This window comes from Mizuhopecten yessoensis, unplaced genomic scaffold, assembly GCF_002113885.1.
Source record: "Mizuhopecten yessoensis strain PY_sf001 unplaced genomic scaffold, ASM211388v2 scaffold523, whole genome shotgun sequence".
NCBI classification, from domain to species: domain Eukaryota; kingdom Metazoa; phylum Mollusca; class Bivalvia; order Pectinida; family Pectinidae; genus Mizuhopecten; species Mizuhopecten yessoensis.
In genome coordinates this window covers 1581278-1593920 of record NW_018403589.1, presented here as the reverse complement: position 1 = coordinate 1593920, position 12643 = coordinate 1581278, and the positions used below count along the sequence as shown (strand labels likewise).

The 12643-nt window shown below is 37.2% G+C and overlaps 1 protein-coding gene across 1 annotated transcript in view; it reads right to left on the bottom strand.

Annotated features, from left to right (window-relative positions):
* Positions 1-12643, bottom strand: part of LOC110450546 (cilia- and flagella-associated protein 74-like) — a 49567-nt gene that overhangs the window by 5069 nt on the left and 31855 nt on the right. The window contains exons 27-38 of the mRNA XM_021498119.1: positions 11849-11982; positions 11075-11250; positions 9781-9881; positions 8937-9092; positions 8611-8759; positions 8026-8151; positions 5738-5903; positions 4991-5110; positions 1211-1372; positions 785-914; positions 432-586; positions 78-207 (exon numbers count right to left, since the gene is read on the bottom strand). Coding sequence (XP_021353794.1) covers positions 78-207; positions 432-586; positions 785-914; positions 1211-1372; positions 4991-5110; positions 5738-5903; positions 8026-8151; positions 8611-8759; positions 8937-9092; positions 9781-9881; positions 11075-11250; positions 11849-11982 — 1705 coding nt within the window. The remainder of the gene's footprint in view (positions 1-77; positions 208-431; positions 587-784; positions 915-1210; positions 1373-4990; positions 5111-5737; positions 5904-8025; positions 8152-8610; positions 8760-8936; positions 9093-9780; positions 9882-11074; positions 11251-11848; positions 11983-12643) is intronic.

Genomic DNA, 12643 nt, shown 5'->3' with positions numbered 1-12643 from the left:
ATACGTTTCCTATATATGTACAGTAATATTTGTTAATGATTGCCCTTTAAAAGTAAAACGTAAAATTGTAAGCAAACCTTCTTCATCCGTTCCCTCTGAAAGCACATCGGCTAGGGATTCAACATTCGGGAACCTATTGTCTGCACCTTGGACAAACATGATCCTGGGTTTGGCCATTCCAACAATCTTAAAACTGTGGGACTCTTCCTACAGGACAAATCAAGTAAATTTTACTTGAACGTGCTTCCAAACAGAAAATAAACTGCATTCATTCATAAACAGACACCATTTTTTCATATTTGCCACATGTTGTTTTATAAATATTAAAGGTATGATTTAATATTTCTTTTAAACTTTCATTTTATTAGCAATAAAAATCAAATTCCTTTCCCGACTGAAATTGTTGTACATTAATCAATGTGTGTACATACTTTTCCAAAGAGTTCAATCTTAATGCCATCCGAGTAGTGGTCACTAGCATGGTCAGGGGCAAAGGTCACAGTGACCTCTGTAGTGCCCCCTGGTGGTAAAGTTCCCTCCGATGGCACCAGATCAAATACGTTTTGACCGCTGTTGTTCTGAGTTCCTGTAAAAGGATATCAATTAGGCAAATCATTTACATAATCAAACGAGATCAAATTTACCCCAATATGCCAGTCTAATGCTCTCGTCTAGATGTAATTTTGACCTCGAAGTAACGGTGAACAATACTTATGTGAAACTCTAACCAAAACAATAATCAAATTGAATAAGGTTCCACTGTTCCAGAAACACATCTCCTTACCAACTTGTGATTTCGATTTCTTGTCACGTTTGACAAATTCCGGCAGCTCCTGTCCCTTGGTATGGCGTAGAAGTGAAAGACTCTCCAGCTTCATACAATAGTCTATGGACAGCGATGAGGAGTTCTGCATCTGATGGACAAAACATCGTAAGAAATTGTTTTAAATTTATAAGGGAATATGTACTAAAATGCATTACAAATTTCTGTGAAAAACGTGCTTATATATAGAATTGTTCATGAAATAAAATACACATTTCAATAAAAATAGAAGATTAAATCTGCAATCAAGTAGCATTCAATAGAGAATTCTTTATAAACAAAGCATAAAATAAACTATACTGCTTTTTACTATTATGGCAATTATGCAATTTAAAAGCTTTTGTCTAAAACAATATTTTACGAAAATCATTACATATGATATTTTACCTTAAATGTTTTTTCCACATACTCAGACACAAGAACTGCCCCCATATTAAATACTCCGTCCTCCATAGGCATACTCAGGTCTACAATAGGGTTAACTCCCTTACCAGCCAGCGTCACATGCAGCACAGACAATCCAGTATAGATGTCAAACACCTCTTGGAACTATAAAAGGAGATCATTCAACAATAAAGGGAGATAATTTGACATCTGATCAGTAGCTAATGATTTGTCCTGTAAGTATATATGAATATGTCCTATAACTATCAAGGGAGATAATTAAATAATAAAAAACAGCTATCAAAAGTGATAAGGATTTACACATTTTCGTCGAAAGGTTTGAAAACTGCAATTCAAAATAGTCTCTAGTTTACGGTAAGAAAATAACACCATACATGTACATATAATATTCATTGCCAACATATTTAGTTCTCAATATATTATCGAAGACAAATTGCACTTGTCATATTAATATACATGTAAGCTAACCAAAAAAATCAATAATTTGGGGTAGTAATCCAATCAGCATAATAGACCTATTGCTGAGAGCGTTAAAATAAAGATGGAACTATACACAGTATTTGTTTTAACAGTAAATACAACATCCATATCACATTAGCACTAGCATTTCATGGTTAACCTATGTAGCTGAATAGGAAAACCGACAATTTAATTCTATAACTACTGCTTATATATATACATAGAATGGCAGCCTGGCATATCATCTGTATCACTGTGCAGTGTCTATTTCTGCTCATTTTTCATGCAGTACTAACTAACTACTTGTTATTGTTGTTCCCCTATTTTGTTAATTATATTTACTAACTTAAGATACACATTAATCATAGATTGTTGATATACACTTTTGAACATAATATTTTGCATTCGCTCTAAATTAAGAATATGTTGTCTGTGTTGTAATAATAAGTCTCGTATTTCATTCATAATTATCAGCTATTTTCACAAGAGTGCAGCTTTCTATGGCAATATACTAGTAGTCTGATTATGATTTTTTAAGATTTATTGTCTCAATAAGATCAACACTAAAAATATGTATTTAGCATTTATAAGCAATAGAAGAGACAAAGAATTAAATGAAAGATATTTGTACACTTGTGTGAAAATGGATGATATTTACGAATGCATGTAATAATTAAAAATCATTTGACCTTTGAACCTTAGTCATGACCCTGACCTTTTGGGTTAATTTTAGTTAGATTATTTCTGCTTTATATCTATAATACAAAGATATGTTTAGTTTTGTAGGGGAGGATTATAATTATGTATTTAAATGTTGCTGTTAAAGCAGATGACTCTTGGTCAATGTACACATGCTTCATTTAGTAAACACACCATGTTCAGTACTTTTATACAAGTAACTATGAGACTTGTACTTAGGTGAGAGATGGGCCTTTGGTTAATACTCCGTCTTGTCCAGACACCACATTTATCCCCCTTTGGGTGATAGCCAAAGACTGTAGACACGGAGAGTCATGAGCGAAATGCTAAAGCTTATTATAAGAAACAGTATATCCATTTACAATCAATAACCAACAGATGTATGACATCATTATCTATATAAATGATTTTTTTCTTTCCTTGTTGTTAAAATCTGTAACAGAATTATTCTGCTCAATTTTATTAAAAAGGTGCACTCTGGCAATGCATTTATTCGAAAACACAACTACATTTTATTTAGAGAATAATCTTATCTTGACAACTGTGTAAGTGCTATGTATTTATAACACATATACACACCTCAACACCAATTAATCTAACAATGCAATGACATCATCAATGTATTACAGTGAGAGGAAACTTCCTCTCACAGCCTTGACAGCTTAACATACACAGAAGTCTAGTGCTGCTCAATAGAAGTGCTCAGTACTACTACTGAGGTGGTTAATGTTATTGGTTTGTAAGTTGATGATGTACATTGTGGTATTCTGCTATTCAACTTGTTATTGCTGTTATTGTTCTTTGTTAAATTTCAAGTCTTGCTCATCAGTAGCAGAAACTGTAACTTGAAGGTTTATGTTAGGCTGATGGCTGCGTAGCAGAAACTGTAACTTAAAGGTTTATGTTAGGCTGATGGCTGCCATGAGCTCTGTGCGTTTGCTACCTTGGGCGTACTCGTACATTCATCGTCAGGTAACTCTGTGTCCTGATGGCACAAACGATACAGTGGAATGAAACACAAACAGTTGTAAATCACTAGACTTTCTCTTATTACTGAGCATACCACTGGGTAACTTTTAGCTACCTTACTGTACTATACTAACTGACCACAGTTATCATTGTGAAACCAACAATATCTGCATTCTAGATGTAAGTCGAATTGAGGATTAAAATCCATTATCCATTCTACTCTGCTTTTTGGTAGTCAGGTGGTGCAATTGAATGATGACAATGGTGACAAATGTCTTACTTGATCACAACTTTGAAGTAAACTTAAGAAAAAAAAAAGAAAAAAAACGTCAGCACTTACTGCAAACACAAAGCAATGTTTGTGAGGAAAAAAAATGTTCTGTTACAAAATAATAAAGTAAATTATGTATATGATAAAAAAAGTCGTAGATAAACCAAGTGTTTATGTTCATAACTGACTTTCCCTATGACATATAACTTTCTCAGTGCATAACCATTATACGTATGTACATATCTGTGTCGTGTGTGATCATAAATCGTGAGAGTCACGAAATGAAAGAGAACTGGCCAACATACAAAGTACAGCAGAAAAAATGTTCAAACTCTGACAAGGTTAACAGGAACAAACACATATAACAAGTAAAATATGTACCTTGTAAAATATCTCCGATAAACTGGCACTTATAATCACTAACTATCACAACCGACAATTCTAATTAGCAAATAAAAGATAAATCAGTCAAAATATGATTGAAAATATATAGGCATGCTTATGTTACCCAACTCTGAAACACCAAAGGTATATAAAGTGTTAGTAAGTAGGTAAACACTGATATGTGTAGTGATAAACACAGCTGTATCAATCCACCTGGAGATCGTATAGTATACAGTGTACTCACATTTGAAGCAATAACGAATAAGTTTTTAAATATCAATTTTTCAGGTATGTTTTTAGTAAGGACTGGTTTAAGTTGATAACTAAGCGGTATTTCTTATTGAACTATCATTTCTTTTCATAAATTATACTTCTCTGTAACATTGAAATTTGAATTAGAGAAAAAATGACAAAAACTGCTCATTAAACTAGCTAAGAATGCATTTGGCCTTTTCATAAGTGAAATCTGATATTGCAATCAGTGGACTAAGAGAGTACAAGTGGAATGTGTGACATTCTAAATCATTGGACTGTGATATATATTGTAATCAGTGAACTCTCATACTGCAATCACTGGACCGTAATATTGATGTCTGTGGACCATGATATTGTAATCAGTAGCCTCTGATGTAGTAATCAGTGGACCGTGACATTGTGACCAGTAAATCTAGACTGTGATATTGAAATCATTGGACTGTGATACTGTAATCATTGGACCGTGATATAGCCATCAGTGGACTTTGATACTGTGAAATGTGATATTGTAACCAGTGGACCATGATATTGTAATCAGTGGACCATGATAAAGTAATCAGTGAACTGTGATATTGTTTTCAAAGAACTTAACAGTAGACTGTGATTTTGAAATCAGTGGACTGCAATCAGATATATGGATAAGCTTTTCAAGGGGAGACTTATAATTAACATACATTTTTTTCAACCAAACCCTAACGTTTATTGAGTTGCTACGGAAGACTTACCACCCGGCCAGCCGTCGGCGTGAATGACATCAGCAGGGTGTGTGTGCCTTCTGGTGGCAACAACCTTAGAGCGTTTAACATGAGGAACGGCCCTGATGTATCCAGAATGGATGAACGCAGCTGGAAAGTCAATGACAGTTGTATTTAATCGTAATTGACAAGGAATATGTGTTTATATAGTAGCATAATCAATTGTTAAACAATCATGTCAGTTTCTAAAAATGATTTCCTGATAAGAAAGGGTTGAAATACCATAATCTAAGACAGATATACTTTGACCATATCTTATTGAAGTTAGTTGCCAGAGACGGGATACCAACAGAAATAATACAGTTACACCTTGTTATGTAATGTAATTTAAGTTATTGGTACAAATACTGTCATTTGCTTTTTTCTAATATGTGCTTTTGTATTTTTTAATTCACACAATTTCATTTGAAATGTTTTGACAGATAAAATTTACTTTTCTTTCGTTCTGTTTTGTTCTTATGGTTCTAGTTTTTTTTTAAATCATAGCATATCTTATTCTAATTTAACATACATGTATTTTGACATAAATTAAACGGAATATCATTGGGATCAAGGAGGCACTTAAATTTATATTATAAATGTAGTAGGGTCTAAAATGTTGGTTAGAGAGGGGGAAATGTGAAAGTAAACGAGTGCCTCTCTCCCTCCCTCTTCCCCACCCCCACAGATCGTTACCAGGAACAGCCTTAGGACTGTAAGTAATGATGTGGTACTTACCTCCACGTGTTTGTTGGAGATGTTCTGTATGGTGATAGTTTTGGTGATGTTCTGGCCGAGGGACACCTCCCCGAAGTCCAGACATGTGTTGCCGTTGTCAGATATTACCACCAGGGTGGGTTTCACAGTCGGGCAATGAACTTCTAGGTACAGTGTGTTGTGAACACTGAAACAAGAAACTCACAACCTTCAGTTAGGGAATACACTACACCATGTTATCATAACGTTTGTACACTAAGGAGCCAGAAGGTGGAAAGACCTGCATGTATATGATATTGGTTAGACTATAATAACCCACTGATTGCATTACTTCTACCATCAACAATACATCAAGATGGAGACAATAGTTGACATGATATAAACACTTTCTATTCCTAGCAATAGCAGTCATTAGTTTAGGTTGAACTGAAGGGTAAAGAGAATACTTTAGAATATGGATGAAAACAATGTGAACAAAAACGTTCTATTGTTAATTATTTTGATCATGTTTATCTAGGGACACTTTCAAAAAATGATGGAAAAAAGTCTAATTGAAAATTTTCATTGTTTTTCATTATTTTCGTTCATCTATAGTAAGTTTCTAAAACAATCAATCTCAATATATAGTCAGTGCCATACTTATAGAGATAAGAGCTTTATACCTTTCCTGACTAATGAGGCGCCCTGCTGAATGTGAAGACATAAACCTACCTGTAAGGAAGTTTGCCTGGACTGTTCCCTGAGTAAGGAGGCGCCCTGCTAAACGTGAAGACATAAACCTACCTGTAAGGAAGTTCTCCTGGACTGTTTCCTCAGTAAGGAGGCGCCCTGTTTAACGTGAAGACATAAACCTACCTGTAAGGAAGTTCGCCTGGACTGTTTCCTGAGTAAGGAGGCGCCCTGCTGAACGTGAAGACATAACCCTACCTGTAAGGAAGTTCTCCTGGACTGTTTCCCGACTAAGAAGGCACCCTGCTGAACGTGAAGACATAAACCTACCTGTCAGGAAGCTCTCCTGGACTGTTTCCGGACTAATGAGGCGCCCTGCTGAACGTGAAGACATAAACCTACCTGTGGGGAAGTTCGCTTGGACTGTTTCCTGACTAAGAAGGCGCCCTGCTGGACGTGAAGACATAAACCTACCTGTCAGGAAGCTCTCCTGGACTGTTTCCGGACTAATGAGGCGCCCTGCTGAACGTGAAGACAAAAACCTACCTGCAAGGAAGTTCGCCTGGACTGTTTCCTGACTAATGAGGCGCCCTGCTTAACGTGAAGACATAAACCTACCTGCAAGGAAGTTCGCCTGGACTGTTTCCTGACTAAGGAGGCGCCCTGCTAAACGTGAAGACATAACCCTACCTGTAAGGAAGTTCTCCTGGACTGTTTCCTCAGTACTTAATAAGGAGGCGCCCTGTTGAACGTGAAGACATAAACCTACCTGTAAGGAGGTTCTCCTGGACTGTTTCCTGACTAAGGAGGCAACCTGCTAAACGTGAAGACATAAACCTACCTGTAAGGAAGTTCGCCTGGACTGTTTCCTGAGTAAGGAGGCGCCCTGCTGAACGTGAAGACATAAACCTACCTGTCAGGAAGCTCTCCTGGACTGTTTCCTGACTAATGAGGCGCCCTGCTTAACGTGAAGACATAAACCTACCTGCAAGGAAGTTCGCCTGGACTGTTTCCTGACTAAGGAGGCGCCCTGCTGAACCTGAAGACATAAACCTACCTGTAAGGAAGTTCTCCTGGACTGTTTCCCGACTAAGAAGGCACCCTGCTGAACGTGAAGACATAAACCTACCTGTTAGGAAGCTCTCCTGGACTGTTTCCTGACTAAGGCGGCGCGCTGCTGAGCCGGAAGACATAAACCTACCTGTAAGGAAGCTCTCCTGGACTGTTTCCTGACTAAGGAGGCGCCCTGCTGAACCTGAAGACATAAACCTACCTGTAAGGAAGTTCTCCTGGACTGTTTCCTGACTAAGGAGGCAACCTGCTAAACGTGAAGACATAAACCTACCTGTAAGGAAGTTCGCCTGGACTGTTTCCTCAGTAAGGAGGCGCCCTGTTTAACGTGAAGACATAAACCTACCTGTTAGGAAGTTCTCCTGGACTGTTTCCTCAGTAATTAATAAGGAGGCGCCCTGTTGAACGTGAAGTCATAAACCTACCTGTAAGGAAGTTCTCCTGGACTGTTTCCCGACTAAGAAGGCACCCTGCTGAACGTGAAGACATAAACCTACCTGTCAGGAAGCTCTCCTGGACTGTTTCCTGACTAAGGAGGCGCCCTGCTGAACCTGAAGACATAAACCTACCTGTAAGGAAGCTCTCCCGGGTTGGAGCACTCTCCAGAGGCTACATAGCAGGGTATAGTGTACGACCGGAAATTTCCGCGGAATTGTCTCAACAGTGAACCCTGAGCGGCTGTGTAGGAAGGAGACCTGTTAAAATATATAACAACGTAAATAAATAAATTCAATAGTGGACAATATTTAAGCCATCATTATACAAATATCAAATTAAAGTCCTTTAGTACATTAAAAAAGCATGTATATTGCATTTTTATGTAATGTACACAGGTTTGAAATGTGAGATGTATCGATCTTTACCTTTTGTTTTCAGGTGATCACTCTAAATTCCAATCCCTATAGTTAATTTTTAATTTTGAGATTGTGGGAAATAGACTAAGTTTACTTTCCATGTTATGTTGTCGTGAAGCTAACCAGACTTATGTTTCAACAACTTTTCCAAAAATTCTAACTGAACATCTGTCCAATAGAAAAGAAACACAAAAACATCACAGCATCTGCAAAGGAAAAAAACTTTCCAGTTTGTCAATTTGACTTGGGTTGTTATATCTTACTAAGTCGTCTGCGTTAAATGATTAAAGCTGGACTTACGCCCGAGTGATTGACTCTAGTGTTGGTGGAGTGACCGGGCGAGGTCCTGCGACCGTCAGGGTAGGAGCGACAGGTGACGCCTTGCCCTTGGCTGCTCCCTTAGCTCCACCTTTATCCTTGGCCCCGGGCTTGGCATTCTTAGAACCAGCCTAAGTAAGAGTGACAAAAGTTCTCAAAGTGAACATAGAGAAAAAACAGCATCAAAGTACATAGACAACATCAAAAACATTACTATCAGGATTATTATTATAGGAAGAAGATACAAAAAAAAAAAGGATAGGCAACATGGAATTCCACGTTATAGAAGAGTTAAACCTGCCACAGACCTGGGCCTGTTCCTGTTCTTCCTTCTCCTTCCTCATTTGTTCCTGATAATCTCGCTCAGCCTTCAACTCCAACATCTTGGTGCCCATTCGTACGGCTTCCTTCTTAATGCTATTCTCAGGCAGTGTCGGCGTGAAGCGGACTTGAACACGGCATTTCTACAGAAGAAAAAAACATGCTGGACCAAAAATGGTTACAACAAAGTAATAATTTTTTAAATAAAATCCATTTCCAGTGAAGGACATAATACCTACTTCAATGAATATCCTGAGATATTACATCTGGTTCTTTTGTTATCAATTTCACCGAGTCAAGAAAAATATCTTCTTCTACTTAGTAAGACATAATAACTGATATAGATTATCAGTATTATGATATATCTATTACCAATATCACATAAAAAAAATCTAATTTCCATACTTATTAAAATTGAAAGTAATAGTTTGTGTATGGTGTTGGTCATAGTAACATGTAATGTGCACAATAAGACCTGCAGCATTAATGCTTTGGCAGTTACGAAATTGGAGAAGAAGATTTTAGAAATTGTGTTTAATATTTGAGACTAATAATAGTTTCAGTTTCATCATTTCAACAATCCTAATTCTTTCAGTTCAGACCAGGTAGACTTATCATTGTTGATTTGTTGAAGCATTAAGAAAACAAAAAAATTAGGTCTATAAAGTAAAAAACAAATTCCTATTGACTTTGGAGTGTCCCCTAGGGTTATGACACGTTTCTCTATTTCACTGTAACTAAACCCATCACTTGGTCAATATACCAAGTGTCAAAAGAAGTAATACTGGTACTGCATTAGTGTATCATTGTAAGTTTTCCTCAAACAGGTACCTTTCCTGGCTCAATGGTTCCAACAGAGGGTGAAATAGTGAGTGGGGCTCCTTCAGGGACTACAAATTCAAATGATGTGGGGCCCACAGGGGCAATATCACCTGAAAAGAGAAATGATCATCAAATACGGAAGTAATTCTTCGATAGAAACAAATATATATCTTTCAGCCTGATAAAAGGAAACAGCCCTGCTGTTTGTGTTAACGTTTATGACTCATAGAACTCTGAGGATTACCTCACTTGTTACAAACATTCACAAGACTAAGTCTACATATCAGTTTTATAGGGACACAGACAAAAAATACTTTTACCAAACACCAATCCAGCTAATGATGAACATGGTTTGTCGGGAAGCGCAGCGGATAGCACACTCACCTTTCACCACGGTGGCTGGGGTTCGATTCCCCGATCAGACATGAAAAGGTATGAGGTCACCTGCCTGACCATGTGGGTTTTCTTGGGATGCTCCAATTTCATCCCACATTAAGACCCCCCAATGCACTAACATCCGGGCCAACAACAGTGATTAATATAAGCAGAAATAAGTGATTTCATAATTGTTGTGAAATAAAAACAAGAGGCCCTGGTATTAATCTCACAATTGTAACCTTAAAAGTGGACTAAAATAAAGCTACAGGTAAAATATCAGTGTCTTTACTTAAGTCATTCAGAAGAACCTGTTAAACGATTTAAACACATTTGACCCCTATGACCTTGAAAGTCAAAGATGGTCATTTATTTGAACAAACTTGGTAGCCCTTCACCCCAGCATGCTACTGGCCAAATATTTAGAAGAAGTTGTTTAAATATTTTAACATTTTTTACCCCTGTGACCTTGAAAATGGGCAAAGGTCATTCATTTGAACAAACTTGGTAGCCTTTCATCCCAACATGCTACTGGCCAAACATCATCATCCTTGGCCTTCTGGTTATTTAGAAGAAGTTGTTTAAAGATTTTAACATGTCTTACCCCTGTTACCATGAAAATGGGCAAAGGTCATTCATTTGAACAAACTTGGTAGCCTTTTATCGATCCCAGCATGCTACTCGCCAAATATCATTAGCCTGGGCCTCTTGGTTATTCAGAAGAAGTTGTTTAAAGTAAAAAGTTGATGACGACCGTGGCATAAACTCACTTGGCCCTTTGGGCCAGGTGAGCTAATGAAGTATTTATATAATGATGAACATCTTTGGAGCATGTTTAAGTTTTGACACACGTTGCTTCCGATGTTGAAAACCAAACCACTAGGCCTACCACTGTGCACTGATGTTGATAACTGTCAAAAACTCTTACCTTTCCCAATTCTGGGCACGGGATGAGTAAACTCGTTTGTACTGATGTGTGAGTTGATCACATGCATTGAAGCTGAAGATACGTCATAGAGAGCTGTAGCAGCGAAGTGCACGACCTGGTGGCTGAGCTCTAAGGGAGGGTGTACCCCAACACCCTTACACTGAATCTTAAACTCCCTACAAAATAGTGACACAATGATGTAAAACCTCCCTACAATTTAGCGACACAATTCTGTAAAAACTCCCTACAAAATAGCATGTCTTATATCGTTACAATCTCACATTAGATCTTAAATTCCCTACTAAATAGTGGAACAATCTTATATCATAAACATTGCAGTGGTTCTTAAATGTGCTACAAATAATGACACATTACATTGTAAAATATTTTCTATAAAACGGTGAAACAAACTATCAAATGTTATGTAACTGTGTCTTTACCAACTTCCGATGACTTTCAATCTAAATTCAATGTATATGGCACTTGGATATAGAAACATTATACTTTAAACATAAAAAGGCAGGAAAATGTCCAGTTACAAAAAGTCAGCCCTGAGCATGTGATACTACTGTGTATTTCTCATCAGCATATCAAACATCTCCTTCTATCAGAAATACTGTTGCTTTTCCAGACAACACTGTGAACAGTTAAAATTTGGAAATATACGGTTAAATACATTTTATCCAAACAAAAATCTTCTGTTTAAAGTAATACATCAATTAATGATCCTGAATTAATGATGTATTTAACAATAAAGGCAGTACTAGTTCCTACCTGTTAATCAGTGACTTGCAATTCAACTCAAATTTATAATCCCGCGCTTTCTTTGGACTAAATATGACCTCCAGGTCTATGGTCTCCAAAGGCAGCAGTGTTCCAAACCCATCATCTGGCTGTACCTCCAAATACTGCAAAAGAAAATATTTTAAAGTAAAGTTTATTTTTGTCATCAGAAATGCTTTTAGCTGAAGAATTATTTTGGGACTTAGACATACAACCTTGAACTGTTTGATTTTGAATTAAACCAAATCTCCTATCTATTTCTGTTGTGGTACCTGACATTACAATCTCTGTATAATCTTTTTTCTATAAACTTACATCGGGAGTTGTACAAATTTGTATCTGTAAACTTACATCGGGGAGTCCAACAAATCTGTAAACTTACATCGTGGAGTCGTACAAATCTGTAAACTTACATCGGGGAGTCATACAAATCTGTAAACTTACATCGGGAAGTCCCACAAATACGTAAACTTACATAGGGGAATCCCACAAATCTGTACACTTACAAAGGGGAGTCCCACATATCTGTAAACTTACATCAAGGAGTCGTACAAATCTGTAAACTTACATCGGGGAGTCCCACAAATCTGTAAACTTACATAGGGGAGTCCCACATATCTGTAAACTTACATCGAGGAGTCCCACCAATCTGTACACTTAAATGGGGAGTCCCACAAATCTGTAAACTTACATTGGGGAGTCCCACAAATCTGTAAACTTACATAGGGGAGTCCCACAAATCTGTAAACTTACATTGGGGAGTCCCACAAATCTGTAAACTTACAT